Genomic DNA, 16,705 nt, shown 5'->3' with positions numbered 1-16,705 from the left:
TCGGACGCAAAGGATTTACTTCAGACACCGGACAAGACCCAAATCCCAGTCATTCACATGAAGAGGAGATATAGGGGTCGTAGGTCGTGGTGTCTTGTAAGAATCCGAAGGCCAGTGGGTAACCCGCTTCTACTACCAGTCCTATTAGCCAACGTGCAATCATTGGATAATAAACTGGATGAGCTCTGATCAAGACTATCCTACGAATGGGACATTAAGGCGAGCGAGACAACTTCCGGTGAAACTGGAGGGTGCACAATTCAAATAAATAATCATAAAAATGATGGATATTAAACATTTATGTACATATATCTTATATCGGTTTAAAGCTTACATTCTTGTTAATCTAACAGCACTGTCCGATTTACAGTAACCATTACATTGAAAGCATGCCATGCAATTGTTTGAGGATGGCGCCCCACATCAAAATATTTTTCCACCGGCACAGGTTTCATAAATTCACAAATAGCGATTAAATATTCACTTACTATTTGAAAATCTACCTCTGATTTGTCATCCAAAGGGACCCAGCTATAACACGTAGTGTCGTTTTGTTAGATAAAATCCTTCTTTATATCCCAAAAAGTCAGTTTAGTTGGCGCCATCGATTTGAGTAATCCACTTGTTCAGCATGCCAAGATAGGAATCCTAAAATCTACACCTAAACTTTGTTTCAACAAGTCAAATTACATTTCTATTTAATCCTCAGATACCCTCAAATGTAATTAAACTATCATATTTCATACGGAAAGAAGTATGTTCAATAGGAAAACGATATTAGCAGGTTTGTGTCCTCTTCATCGTGCGCTCATACACGGATTTCAAGTCTGTGTCCCTGTAGTAAAACTCATATTTCTTACTTGTTTTGGAAGAAACAAGCCTGAAACCTTGAACGAAGACTAATGACACCCAGTGGAAGCCATAGGTATTGCATACTGGAAGATGGATAATTTCCCCCCCCATACGTTCGATTGGAAGACCGTGGGCTCTCAAAAAACAAAATTTCCGGTTGGTTTTTCTTTGAATTTTCTCCTACCATATCTATTGTGTTATAGTCTCCTACATTATTTTAACATTTCTACAAACATCAAAGTGTCTTGTTTCCAATGGTACCAACTATATGCATATCCTGGCTTCAGGGCCTGAGCAACAGGATGTTTACTTTGGTCACGTCAGTCAGCCAGAAATTGAGAAAAAGGACCCTAGCCCTAACATTAGAAACTGTAATATCTTGTGTTTCATCGAGTCATGGCTGAATGACGACATTGATAACATACAGCTGTCTGGTTTTTCCGTGCATCAGCAAAATAGAACAGCTGCCTCCGGTAAGACAAGGGGTGGCGGTCTGTCAATAACAGCTGGTGCACGAAATCTAATATTTGGTCGCCTGAGGTAGAGTATCTCATGATAAGCTGTAGACCACACTATTTAACAAGAGAGTTTTCATATATATTTCTTGTGGCTGTCTATTTACCAAAACAAACTGTTGATGGCACTAAGACTGCAATCAAAAAGCTGTATAAGGCCATAGCAAACAAGAAAATCCTCATCCACTCCTAGTGGCTGGGGACTTTAAAACTTAAGAAGTTTTAACATCCGCTGAAATGTCAGAGCGCGAAATTCAAAAATATTTTTCCGAAATATTTAACTTTCATACATTCACAAGTGCAATGCACCAAATTAAAGCTCAACTTCTTGTTAATCTAGCCATCATGTCCGATTTCAAAAAAGCTTTACAGCAAAAGCACACCATTTGATTATGTTAGGTCAGCGCCAAGTCACAGAAAAACATACAGCCATTTTCCAGCCAAAGAGGGGAGTCACAAAAAGCAGAAATAGTGATCAAATTAAAATTAAATAATCCATAATATTTCAACCGGACAATAACCTTGTCAATATAAAAGGTAAACAAGAAATGCGCTCTCTCTGGATTGCGCATGTAAAAGCTCTGTGATACTGTAGGGTCCAGTCATTCAGAGTGCTCTTACTCCCTCATTTTTCAGAATACAAGCCTAAAACAATTTATAAAAACTGTTGACATCTAGTGGAAGCCCTAGGAAGTGCAATTTGATTCCTAAGTCAATGGATACTGTAATGGCATTAAAGAGAGAACTGCAACAATTAAAAAGTCCTACTTCCTGAATGGATTTTTCTCAGGTTTTCGCCTGCCAAATCAGTTATGTTATACTCACAGACATTATTTTAACAGTTTGGAAACTTTATTGTTGTCTATCCAATCTACCAATTATATGCATATCCTAGCTTCTGGGCCTGAGTAGCAGGCAGTTTAATTTGGGCATGCTTTTCATCCGGAGGTGAAAATAGTGCCCCCTACCCTGAAGAAGTTAAGGGTCTTACTCACATCAGCTATGAAGAGCGTGATCACAAAATCATACAGAACAGCTGGTGCTCTCATGCATGCTTCAGTGCTGCTTGCCTCGAAGCGCGCATCGAAGTCATTTAGCTCGTCTGGTAGGCTTGTGTCACTGGGCAGCTAGCGGCTGTGCTTCCCTTTGTAGTCCGTAACAGTTTTTCCCTTATTGCCACTTTGTCCCGTATTGAGGCAATGCCCATTTGATTGTTCTTCGGAGGGCATAGCGGGATTCCATATAAGCTTCCGGGTTAGAGACCTGCTCCTTGAAAGCTGCAGCTCTACCCTGTAGCTCAGTGCGGATGTTGCCTGTAATCCATGGCTTCTGGTTGGGGTATACGTGTACGGTCACTGTGGGGACAACGTCATCAATGCACTTATTGATGAAGCCAGTGACTGCCAAAAGCCAGTAAAAATGCAGAGCGCCAAATTCAAATAAATTACTATAAAAATCTAACTTTCATGAAATCACACATGCAATACACAAAATTAAAGCTACACTTTTTGTGAATCCAGCCAACATGTCAGATTTCAAATAGGTTTTTCGGCGAAAGCAAACGATGCTATTATCTGAGGATAGCACCATAGTAAACAAAGAGAGAGAAGCATATTTCAACCCTGCAGGCGCAACACAAAACGCAGAAATAAAAATATAATTCATGCCTTACCTTTGACGAGCTTCTGTTGTTGGCACTCCAAAATGTCCCAAAAACATCACAAATGGTCCTTTTGTTCAATTAATTCCGTGGATATATATCCAAAATGTCAATTTATTTGGCGCGTTTGATCCAGAAAAAAAACGGTTCCAACTTGTGCAACATGACTACAGAATATCTCAAAAGTGACCTGTAAACTTTGCCAAAACATTTCAAACTACTTTTGTAATACAACTTAAGGTATTTTTTAACGTAAGTAATCGATAAAATTGAAGACGGGATGATAAAACAAACTGTAGCTAGCTTTCTGGTCACGCGCCTCTATCTAACAGTACACTTCAAGTTCATTACACAAAGGAAAAAACCTCAACCAATTTCTAAAGACTGTTGACATCCAGTGGAAGCGGTAGGAACTGCAGAAGGTCAATTAGAAATCTGGATTCCCAATGAAACCCATTGAAAAGAGAGTGACCTCAATTTTTTTTTTATCTGAATGGTTTGTCCTCAGGGTTTCGCCTGCTAAATAAGTTCTGTTATACTCACAGACATGATTCAAACAGTTTTAGAAACTTCAGAGGGTTTTCTATCCAAATCTACTAATAAGATGCATATATTTTTTTCTGGGGATGAGTAGCTGGCAGTTGAATTTGGGTATGCTTTTCATCTAAACGTGAAAATGCTGCCCCCTATCCCAGAGAAGTGAAACTGCTTTGAAAATTGCAGAAAATTATGTCATGGCTTTAGAAGCTTCTGATAGGCTAATTGACATACTTTGAGTCAATTGGAGGTGTACCTGTGGATGTATATCAAGGCCTACCTTCAAACTCAGTGCCTCTTTGCTTGACATCATGGCAAAATCAAAAATCAGAAATAGAAAATGTAGACCTCCACAAGCCTGGTTTATCCTTGGGAGCAATTTCCAAACGCCTGAAGGTACCAAGTTTATATGTACAAACAATAGTACGCAGCCAATATTACGCAAGTATAAACACCATGGGACCACACAGCCGTCATACCGCTCAGAAAGGAGACACGTTTTGTCTCCTAGAGATGAACGTACTTTGGTGCGAAAAGTTTAAATCAATCCCAGAACAACAGCAAAGGACCTTGTGAAGATCCTGGAGGAAACAGGTACAAAAGTATCTATATCCACAGTAAAACGAGTCCTACACCATCATTAAGTTTGCAGACGACACAACAGTGGTAGGCCTGATCACCGACAACGACGAGACAGCCTATAGGGAGGAGGTCAGAGACCTGGCCGTGTGGTGCCAGAATAACAAGTATCCCTCAACGTAACCAAGACTAAGGAGATGATTGTGGACCACAGGAAAAGGAGGACCGAGCACGCTCCATTCTCATCGACGAGGCTGTAGTGGAGCAGGTTGAGAGCTTCAAGTTCCTCCGTGTCCACATCAACAACAAACTAGAATGGTCCAAACACACCAAGACAGTCGTGAAGAGGGCACAACAAAGCCTATTCCTCCTCAGGAAACTAAAAAGATTCGGCATGGGTCTTGAGATCCTCAAATGGTTCTACAGCTGCAACATTGAGAGCATCCTGACTGGTTGCATCCCTGCCTGGTACGGCAATTGCTCGGCCTCTGACCGCAAGGCACAGAGGGTAGTGCGTACGGCCCAGTACATCACTGGGGCTAAGCTGCCTGCCATCCAGGACCTCTACACCAGGTGGTGTCAGAGGAAAGCCCTAAAAATTGTCAAAGACCCCAGCCACCCCAGTTATAGACTGTTCTCTCTACTAACGCATGGCAAGCGGTACCGGAGTGCCAAGTCTAGTACAAAAAGGCTTCAACAGTTTTTACCCCCAAGTCAAAAGACTCCAGAACAGGTGATCAAATGGCTACCTGGACTATTTGCATTGTGTGCCCCCCCAACCCCTCTTTTACGCTGCTGCTACTCTGTTTATCATATGCATATTCACTTTAACTATACATTCATGTACATACAGTGGGGAGAACAAGTATTTGATACACTGCCGATTTTGAAGGTTTTCCTACTTACAAAGCATGTAGAGGTCTGTAATTTTTATCATAGGTACACTTCAACTGTGAGAGACGGAATCTAAAACAAAAATCCAGAAAATCACATTGTATGATTTTTAAGTAATTAATTTGCATTTTATTGCGTGACATAAGTATTTGATCACCTACCAACCAGTAAGAATTCCGGCTCTCACAGACCTGTTAGTTTTTCTTTTAGAAGCCCTCCTGTTCTCCACTCATTACCTGTATTAACTGCACCTGTTTGAACTTGTTACCTGTATAAAAGACACCTGTACACACACTCAATCAAACAGACTCCAATCTCTCCACAATGGCCAAGACCAGAGAGCTGTGTAAGGACATCAGGGATAAAATTGTAGACCTGCACAAGGCTGGGATGGGCTACAGGACAATAGGCAAGCAGCTTGGTGAGAAGGCAACAACTGTTGGCGCAATTATTAGAAAATGGAAGAAGTTCAAGATGACGGTCAATCACCCTCGGTCTGGGGCTCCATGCAAGATCTCACCTCGTGGGGCATCAATGATCATAAGGAAGGTGAGGGATCAGCCCAGAACTACACGGCAGGACCTGGTCAATGACATGAAGAGAGCTGGGACCACAGTCTCAAAGAAAACCATTAGTAACACACTACGCTGTCATGGATTGAAATCCTGCAGCGCACGCAAGGTCCCCCTACTCAAGCCAGCGCATGTCCAGGCCCGTCTGAAGTTTGCCAATGACCATCTGGATGATCCAGAGGAGGAATGGGAGAAGGTCATGTGGTCTGATGAGACAAAAATAGAGCTTTTTGGTCTAAACTCCACTCGCCGTGTTTGGAGGAAGAAGAAGGTTGAGTACAACCCCAAGAACACCCTCCCAACCGTGAAGCATGGAGGTGGAAACATAATTCTTTGGGGATGCTTTTCTGCAAAGGGGACAGGACGACTGCACCGTATTGAGGGGAGGATGGATGGGGCCATGTATCGCGAGATCTTGGCCAAAAACCTCCTTCCCTCAGGAAGAGCATTGAAGATGGGTCGTGGCTGGATCTTCCAGCATGACAACGACCCGAAACACACAGCCAGGGAAACTAAGGAGTGGCTCCGTAAGAAGCATCTCAAGGTCCTGGAGTGGCCTAGCCAGTCTCCAGACCTGAACCCAATAGAAAATCTTTGGAGGGAGCTGAACGTCCGTATTGCCCAGCGACAGCCCCGAAACCTGAAGGATCTGGAGAAGGTATGTATGGAGGAGTGGGCCAAAATCCCTGCTGCAGTGTGTGCAAACCTGGTCAATAACTACAGGAAACGTATGATCTTTGTAATTGCAAACAAAGGTTTCTGTACCAAATATTAAGTTCTGCTTTTCTGATGTATCAAATACTTATGTCACGCAATAAAATGCAAATTAATTACTTAAAAATCATACAATGTGATTTTCTGGATTTTTGTTTTAGATTCCGTCTCTCACAGTTGAAGTGTACCTATGATAAAAATTACAGACCTCTACATGCTTTGTAAGTAGGAAAACCTTCAAAATCGGCAGTGTATCAAATACTTGTTCTCCCCACTGTACATCAATTGGGCCGACCAACTAGTGCTCCCGCACATTGGCTAACCGGGGGCTATCTGCATTGTGTCCCGCCACCCACCCCTGCCAACCCCTCTTTTACGCTACTGCTACTCTCTGTTCATCGTATATGCATAGTCACTTTAACCATATCTATATGTACATACTACCTCAATCAGCCTGACTAACCGGTGTCTGTATGTAGCCTCGCTACTTTTAGAGCCTCGCTACTGTATATAGCCTGTCTTTTTACTGTTGTTTTTATTTCTTTCCTTACCTATTGTTCACCTAACACATTTTTTTGCACTATTGGTTTGAGCCTGTAAGTAAGCATTAAGGTCAACACCTGTTGAATTCGGTGCACGTGACAAAAAAAACTTTGATTTGATATATCGACATAACCTGAAAGGCCGCTCAGCAAGGAAGAAGCCACTGCTCCAAAACTGCCATAAAAAAAGCCAGACTATGGTTTACAACTGCACATGGGGACAAAGATCGTACTTTTTTGGAGAAATGTCCTCTGGTCTGATGAATCGAAAATAGAATTGTTTGGCCATAATGACCATCATTATGTTTGGAGGAAAAAGAGGAACGATTGCAAGCCGAAGAACACCATCCCAACCGTGAAGCACGGAGTCGGCAGCATCATGTGGTGGGGGTGCTTCACTGCAGGAGGGACTGGTGCACTTCACAAAATAGATGGCATCATGAGGGTGTAAAATTATGTGGATATATTGAAGCAACATCTCAAGATATCAGTCAGGAAGTTAAAGCTTGGTCGCAAATGGGTCTTCCAAATGGACAATGACACTAAGCATACTTCCAAAGTTGTGGCAAAATGGCTTAAGGACAACAAAGTCAAGGTATTGGAGTGGCCATCACAAAGCCCTGACCTTAATCCCATAGAAAATTTGTGGGCAGAACTGAAAAAGTGTGTGCGAGCAAGGAGGCCTACAAACCTGACTCAGTTCCACCAGCTATATCAGGAGGAATGGGCCAAAATTCACCCAACTTATTGTGGGAAGCTTGTGGAAGGCTACCCGAAACGTTTGACCCAAGTTAAACAATTTAAAGGCAATGCTACCAAATACTAACTGAGTGTATGTAAACGTCTGACCCACTGGGAATGTGATTTACGAAATTAAAGCTGAAATAAATCCTCTATTTAGTGGTTAGAGCATTGGACTAGTAACCGAAAGGTTGCAAGATCAAATCCCTGAGCTGACAAAGTACAAATATGTCGATCTGCCCCTGAACAAGGCAGTAAACGCACTGTTCCTAGGCAGTCATTGAAAATAAGAATTTGTTCTTAACTGACTTGCCTAGTTAAATAAAGGTAAAATAAATCATCAAGGACCTCAGCCACCCAAACCACTGCCTTTTCTCCCTGCTTCCGACACTCAGATGCAGGCAGTGTAGGAGTATCATGGCAAAACTGTCAGACTGGCCAATAGCAACTACCCCCAGAACATCAACCACTAGGCAGCTACCTGCTTCTCCTGCCCCCTGGACTTCCTACTCCCCCTGGAATTCCTACCGCCCCCTTATGAATATTCTAGCTCCCACAACAAACATTTATCCTGCCCCCATGCCCCAGTGGACATTTAGCAGTGTTGCAGCTGTATCTACTGCATATATATTTTACCTTTATTTAACTAGGCAAGTCAGTTAAGAACAAATTCTAATTTACAATGATGGCCTACCAGGGAACAGTGGGTTAACTGCCTTGTTCAGGGGCAGAACGACTGATTTTTACCTTGTCAGCGCAGGGATTCGATCCAGCAACCTTTCGGTTACTGGCCCAACGCTCTAATCACTGGGCTACCTGCCACCCTAATAATTAATATATATATATAGACACACACATACACACACAACCGTTCAAAAATGTTTTTTTGTCCATTTAAAGTAACATCTATTTGATCCGAAATACAGTGTAGACCTTGTTAATGTTGTGAATGACTATTTTATGGAATATCTACATAGGCGTACAGAGGCACATTATCAGCAACCATCACTCCTGTGTTCCAATGGCACGTGTTAGCTAATCCAGCTACAATAGTCATTTACAACATTAACAATGTCTACACTGTATTTCAGATCAATTTGATGTCATTTTAATGGAAAAAAATATTTCCTTTTCTTTCAAAACAAGGACATTTCTCAGTGACCCTAAACTTTTGAACGGTAGTGTCTATATATATATATGTTATTATTTTTTTAATTATTATTGTTTCATTCACCTCTCACTTACCTCCCTGCTGTTCCCTTATGGACATTCTACCCATTTTGTTTTCATTTAACTATTCGCTCAATCCAGTACCTGGAAAAGGGGCCTTGAATGTGGGCATATTCCTGCCAAATCGATCCTTCGCTCTTTCTTTAAAAAAAATGTTCCCTCCTTCCTAATACACTATTTCTTTCTTCCTTCTGTCCAGAGCTGCCATATGGCTGGGAGAAGATTGATGACCCTATCTATGGCAGTTACTACGTAGAGTAAGTCCTCCCCGCAAACAAAGAACATTTCCAGGACATTAGCTAACCTTCTCATTAACTTCTAATCAGGTTTTGATCTAACATTCCACCAACATTCAGATAATTTTTTCTGCTAACAAAATGCTGTTTCTAAGGACATTCCTAGGACGTTAGCTAACATTCCCATTAAGTTCAAATTCTGTTGTGGTTTAACTGTAGAATGATACAGTAAAATTTCACCATTATTCAAATAATGTTTCTGCTAACAAAATGTGGTTTCTAAGAACATTCCCAGGACATTAGCTAACATTTCCATTAGGTTCAGGTCTAACATTAGCATGATAATATTCAACAAATATTTAAAGAACATTCAACAATGTTGTTCTAAGAAAATGTCTTAATTAGTTACACTGTAAAGGGGGTACAAGTGGCAAGTAAGTTTATTTTTGTATTTTTTTTGTATAGAATTTTTACTCCTTTTTCCCCAATTTCGTGATATCCAATTGGTAGTTAGCCTTGTCCCATCGCTGCAACTCCCGTACGGACTCGGGAGAGGCGAAGGTCGAGAGCCATGCGTCCTCCGAAACACAGCTCTGGTAACACTGCTCGCTTAACCCGGAAGCCAGCCGCACCAATGTGTCGGAGGAAACACTGTACAACTGGCGACCGAAGTCAGCGTGCATGCGTCCAGCCCGCCATAGAGTAGCTAGAGCACGATAGGACAAGGACATCCTGACACAGCCTGAGATCTAACCCTGGTCTGTAGTGACGCCTCTAGCTCTGCGATGCAGTGCCTTAGACCGCTGCGCCACTCGGGAGGCCACTAGTGGCAAGTAGGTTATTGTAATATTCACAGTTACTTATTTGCCACTAGCTACTTGTAAGTTACTATAATATCAGATCAACTGACTGTACTAAATGTACTGTAAAAAATGCAATGCTACTATAATGCTAAATTAATACATTAAGGAGACTGTTTGTTTTACTGTAATTAAATGGGATTGTTGCAAGCTGGTTGGTTGCTAGGTAAAGTGTTTACATACAGTACCATTCAAAATACAGCTTTTTTTTCACTGCTCACATTTTCCCACAATGCAGCATCATTTACAGATGCTGCAGTGTAATCCTTTCACAGTATTCTACTGTTTATAAGACACATTTACTGTAGAAATTAAAATTTTCCATTAGAGTGTACTACAATAGCTACTGTTGGGTATCCACAGACTTAGTACAAAATCCTAACATGACACTTTCACCTCAATCATGCATTGGTTTCAATTTTAGCTATGTTCACCGATATCACATTAGCTGTGTGTTAGTCAATGTGTATCTGTATCCCGTGAAGAAGAGAACCCAAAACCCACTGATGCTGCTGGATTTCACTGTCATAGTCCTATTCCCTGCAGCCACATCAACAGAAGGACACAGTTTGAGAACCCCGTCCTGGAGGCAAAGAGACGACTGGAGCAGCAGCAGCAGATGCAGAGCCAGGGACTGTCAGCTCTGCCCTTACCTAATATTTACAGAGGTACAGCCACACCTCTATACTTGTATGAGTTACTTGATGTGGAATAGAGTTCCATGTAGCCATGGGCTCTATGTAGTACTGTGCTCTGTTCTGGACTCGGGACTGTGAAGAGACCTCTGGTGGCATGTCTTGTGGGGTATGCATGGGTGTCTGAGCTGTGTGCTAGTCGTTTAAACAAGTAGGGATGAAGGTCAATCTGTCCTCTACTTTGAGCCAGGAGAGATTGACATGTATTTTATTAATGTTAGCTCACCGTGTACACTTAAGGAGCCAGCCCTGCTGCCCTGTTCTGGTCCAATTGTAAAGTTTCTAAGGCTCTCTTTGTGGCACGTGACCAATATAGCCAAGGACTGTCAACTCTGCCCTTACCCGGTATTCAGAGGAAAATATATACACACAGTGTCAGCCCAGACCACTGCATACAAAAAACGACTTACCCTTCTTATCTCTCCTTACACTGAGTGTAAAAAACCTTAAGAACACTTGGTCTTTCCATGACATAAACCGACCAGGTGAATCCAGGTGAAAGCTATGATCCCTTGTTGATGTTAGTTGATGAATCCACTTCAATCAGTGTAGATAGATGGGAGGAGAGAGGTTAAATAAGGATTTTTAAGCATTGGGACAATTGAGATATGGATTGTGTATGGGCAAGACAAAATATTTAAGTGCCTTTGAATGGGGTATGGTAGTAGGTTCCAGACGCACTGAATTGTGTCAAGAACTGCAATGCCGCTGGGTTTTTCACGCTCAACAGTTTCCCGTATGTATCAAGAAATGTCCACCACCCAAAGGACATCCAGCCAACTTGTCAGAACTGTGGGAAGCATTGGAGTCAACATGGACCAGCATCCCTGTGGAACGCTTTCGACACCTTGTAGAGTCCATGCCCTGATGAATTGAGGATGTTCTGATGCCAAAAGGGGCAGGTGCAACTCAATATTAGGAAGGTATTTAATTTTTTTGTACACTCAGTGTATAATCGACACAGGCATAACATGGTCCTCAGTTGGTAAGAGCGTCACGCTAGCAATTCTAAGGATGTGGGTTCAATTCCCACAGAGATCACATTAAAATATTATAAAATGTGTACACACTGGATAAAATCATGTCCTAAATGGCATATATTACATACAGACACTAATTATAGTGAACGCTGTTATAATGATAAAGTTGTCCTGCATGGACGTAACACCGCCAACTCTAGTCCACATGTAATCCCCAGTCCAGGCTGACCATTTCTGATTTGTCTCTCCTCCATTTTTTTATCCCTCTATATCCTACGTTCTTAACAAAAAATATATTCTTAAAAGTGTGATTATTCTAGTGCATTTAACTAGCTTACTCTAATCTCACCCTCCCACTCTCCAGAGAAGCCCCAGTTCACAAGGGACCCCACACAGCTGAAGGGCTCTTTCTTGTCAACGGCTCTCCAGAAGAGCAACATGGGATTTGGCTTCACCATCATTGGAGGGGACGAGCCAGATGAGTTCCTGCAGGTCAAGAGTGTCATACCTGAGGGCCCAGCCGCACAGGATGGGAAGATGGACACAGGTACTGTACAGGAACAAACCACACACAGACACACACACGTCCCCAGGATGCAGTGTACATTTTTTTATTTGAAGTTGTGTCAACTTTGAAAAAAAAATCAAGGCATCCAGCTGCAATACAATTTCTAGATCCCTCAACTTTGGGGCAGAAACGTTCTGAGTTGATTCAACTGAGTCAAAAATGTGTACACTGAGTTGACTCAACTAAGTCAACATTTGTCAAAGTTGAGTAAACAAAATAATTATATTGCATGTCGTTGCCTTGATTTTTTAAGTAGACTTAAATTTGTATTGAAGTCCTCTCAACTTAACTTAGTGATCCCTTCGCGCGCCAATCCCGTTAACGGGATTGATTAGACAACACCCAGTGAAATAGCAGCGCGCCAAATTCAAAAACAGAAATACTCATAATAATTCATGAATCATGCAAGTGTTATACATCGGTTTAAAGATTAACTTCTTGTTAATCCAGCCAGTGTCAAATTTCAAAAAAACTATACGGCAAAATCAAACCATGCTTTTATCTGAGGACAGCATCCCATCAAACAATCACATGAAAATCACATTTTAACCCTCCAGGCGCGACACAAAAGTCAGAAATAACGATATAATTCATGACTTACCTTTGAAGATCTTGTTCTGTTGGCACTCCAATATGTCCATTAAACATCACAAATGGTCCTTTTGTTCGATAAATTCTGTCGTTATATCTCCAAAATGTCAATTTATGTGGCACGTTTGATCCAGAAAAACACCGGTTCCAACTCGCTCAACATGACTACAAAGTATCTAATATAGTTACCTGTAAACTTGATCCAAACATTTCAAACAACTTTCCTAATCCAACTTCAGGTATTTTTAAACGTAAATAATCAATCAAATTTAAGACGGGATAAACTGTGTTCAATACCGGATGAAAACAAAGTGGAGCGAGCTTTCAGGTCGCGTGCCCCAACCACAACAGTACACTAGACTCGACCTTCGTTCTGAACAGCCCTACTTCTTCATTTCTCAAAGGAAAAACATCAACCAATTTCTAAAAACTGTTGACATCTAGTGGAAGCGATAGGAACTGCAATCAAGTGCCTTAGAAATCTAGATCCACATAGAAATATATTGAAAAGAGAGTGACCCCTCCCCCCCAAAAAATCCTGGATAGTTTGTCCTCAGGGTTTCTCCTGACAAATAAGTTCTGTTATACACAGACATAATTTTAACAGTTTTAGAAACTTCAGAGTGTTTACTATCCAACCAATTATATGCATATCAGACAGTTTACTTTGGGCACACTTTTCATCCGGACGTGAAAATAGTGCCCCCTAGCCTTAAGTTTTAACAATGTAAGGATAGCATCACCTTAACTATTTAACAATGTAAGGATACCATCCATATCACAGTCCAGCGACAGTCAACACCTTAACCATTACGCCAAGAGATCTGAAGTTGGTTAAACTGTATTATAAACTGGGTGGTTCAAGCACTGAATGCTGATTGCCATGGTATATCAGACTATATACCATGGGTATGACAAAACACTTATTTTTATTGCTCTAATTACATTAGTAACCAGTTTATAATAGCAATATTGCACCTCAGGGGTTTGTGGTATATGGTCAATATACCATGGCTAAGGGCCGCGATGCATCGTGCCTAAGAACAGGCCTTAGCCGTGGTATATTGGCCATATACCACACCCCCTCATGCCGTATTGCTTAAATATAACATCAACTCGGCTGTCATATATTTTTTATTTTGGTTCAAAATAGTATGTTAATGCTGTATTTAGAGTCCCATGTAGGGCTGTTACGGTGACCGCATTTACCACCACACCGGCAGTCAGGAGTCATGTCCGCAGTCAAATTCCATGTGACCGTTGAGTTACAATAAGTAGGCTTCTCCAAAACACTGCTTTGATGCCTCTGATGGTCATTAGTAGCCATACCAAACTTGCTAAACAGCCAGTTGCTAATGGCCGTTATGCAGCATTCTATTGTCCCTCTAATCACTCTGGCATCAATGCAAACAACAATCAAAAATCAACACTTCATGAGAGCCCTGGCATTCAGAGTTTGAGCGGAATAGGATCACCTGTTGCGCAGTGAGAGCCAGCTACTCATAGTTGGTTGATGCACGGAATAAAATAAGTGTTTAGTATTCAAGAGCATATGGATGACGTTTTTTTTTTTTACCCTGCCCCTGTTCTGACAAGTGCATGATAATGGCCCATTCTAAATCAAAACTAATTTCTCAAATTATTTAGGATTTGTTGAGACTAGTGCTTCATTTATAAATCGGGAGCTCGACATGGGGTTAACCTGGGGAGCTCTGAGGTACAGGAACCCCATGACAAAAAAATTACCTTTAAAATAAAGCATTGCCTGCCTGTTATGGCATTCGCATAGTGGCATGGAACAGTCGAGTTGAGGCACTTACAAAAGTTAGACAAGCAGATTTTTTGGGTTGTAGCCTATGATCCCAGAAAAATGTGTCCTTTAATAAACACATTTCATGCAATTCTATCTTTCTCTTGTTTTACTTTGTTAAAACAATATTTGGAACGTGATCAAATATTTTAGTAGCCTACAGCAGACGGTTTAGACTCTTCTCTTTTCAGCAGCAGGAGCCATTTGCTTTCCAACCTGTGTTTTCCCCGATTGTATTGCGAAAGGACTGTTTTGTCTGCATGCTATTCACTGACAGATTTGAGGTGTGTTCCTGTCTGTAGGCAATTCCTTGTTATTGGGCTACACACAATCCACGAGCAGGTTATTTTTTTAAAGAAGCAGTTGATCCTCTGACTGGCCACTACATAATAAAAGCAGGTTCCCAGCACTCTCATGCTGCTATATTTATTGCTCAATTCTTTGAAAGCGCAATACTACTAAAAAAGAAACTGCACGTAACCTCCATCCACTCTATTCGAGTGCAGGTTATGGATTTCTTAATATTGTGTGTTCTAAGTCAAAAATAATTTCCACACATTTTATATAAGTAGGCTATATGTGAAGACCAGATTAAACTGAGAATACTGTGTAAGCATATTAAGTTCTTGTCAAATTGTGAATGAGAGACGGATGAAGTGTGTGCAGCTTGCTCAAGAAACAGAAGCGCCTCCCTTTCATACATCTTTTTGCATCATTCAGCCTTAGAATGTATTAGAAATCAGAACATATAGCCTAATACTTGTTGCATAAATAACTCTGAATTAAGAATATAGGAGGACCTGTTTCTTTGTTAAAACCGCTCAACACAGAATAGCCGAATGTTAGCACTCGCTCGAAAAAGATCCTTTATATTTTATTCAGCTATGTTCAATTGTATTGTTCCTTCTATAAAATAATGCCATGGATATTACAAGCAAATTTTGCCCTCTAAATTAGCTTCTCTGCGCTACGGATCCCTTTTACGGGATCATTTTCCTAAACAACCGCTGAATTGCAGGGTGCAAAATATTACAAAAAATATTTATAATCATGCAATCACATTTGGGTTGCGCGTTATGTTCAGAAAACTACAGCCTCGTTCCGGTCCTGAAAGGCAGAAAATTCCCAAACGTATCAGATTCAAAAATATTACTAAAAATATTTATAATCATGCAATCACAAGTGAAATATACCAAAACACAGCTTAGCTTGTTGTTAATCCACCTATCATGTCAGATTTTGAAAATATGCTTTGCAGCGAAAGCAATCCAAGCTTTTGTGAGTGTATCAATCAATGCTACAACAGCTAACCCCAAATTAGCATGGTCACGAAAGTCAGAAAAGCAATAAAATTAATCGCTTACCTTTGATAATCTTCGGATGTTTGCACTCACGAGACTCCCAGTTACACAACAAATGTTATTTTTGTTCGATAAATATTACTTTTATAACAACAAAAAACACCATTTGGGTTGCGCGTTATGTTCAGAAAACCAAAACCTCTTTCCGTTCGACGAAAATTCCAAAAAGTATCCATAATGTTCGTAGAAACATGTCAAATGTTTTTTATAATCAATCCTCAGGTTGTTTTTAACAAACATAATCGATAATATTTCAACCGGACCGTAACCTATTCAATAAGAGAGAAAAAGAAAATGGAGCGCTACCCCTCTCGCGCGCAGGAACAAATCAGAGGACACCTGACTAGTTTTGAAAGATCTCGCTCATTTTTCAAAATAAAAGCCTGAAACTATGTCTAAAGCCTGGTCACAGCCTGAGGAAGCCATTGGAAAAGGAATCTGGTTGATACCCCTTTAAATGGAAGAAAGACGGGCAAGGAAACACAGATAAAAAAAAAATATATCACTTCTGTGTTAGATTTTCTCAGGTTTTCGCCTGCAGAATCAGTTTTGTTATACTCACAGACAATATTTGGACAGTTTTGGAAACTTTGGAGTGTTTTCTATCCTAATCTGTAAATTATATGCATATTCTACAATCTGGACCTGAGAAATAGTCCGTTTACCTTGGGAACGTGATTTAATTTTTTAAAATAATAATCTGACCCCTAACGTCAAGAGGTTAACTTGTGTGGCTCACAGCCATATGGCAAAGCCAGATCAGGGCCT

General features: G+C 40.9%; 1 protein-coding gene across 1 annotated transcript in view; it reads left to right on the top strand.

Moving 5' to 3' along the window:
* Positions 1–16,705, top strand: part of LOC139530967 (membrane-associated guanylate kinase, WW and PDZ domain-containing protein 2-like) — a 348,222-nt gene that overhangs the window by 145,276 nt on the left and 186,241 nt on the right. The window contains exons 7-9 of the mRNA XM_071327763.1: positions 9,036–9,093; positions 10,479–10,600; positions 11,972–12,154. Of these exons, the coding sequence (XP_071183864.1) occupies positions 9,036–9,093; positions 10,479–10,600; positions 11,972–12,154 (363 nt within the window). The remainder of the gene's footprint in view (positions 1–9,035; positions 9,094–10,478; positions 10,601–11,971; positions 12,155–16,705) is intronic.

Source organism: Salvelinus alpinus, chromosome 9, assembly GCF_045679555.1.
Source record: "Salvelinus alpinus chromosome 9, SLU_Salpinus.1, whole genome shotgun sequence".
NCBI lineage: Eukaryota > Metazoa > Chordata > Actinopteri > Salmoniformes > Salmonidae > Salvelinus > Salvelinus alpinus.
The sequence above is the reverse complement of the archived record's forward strand: the minus strand, read 5'-3'. Positions and strand labels throughout refer to the sequence as shown.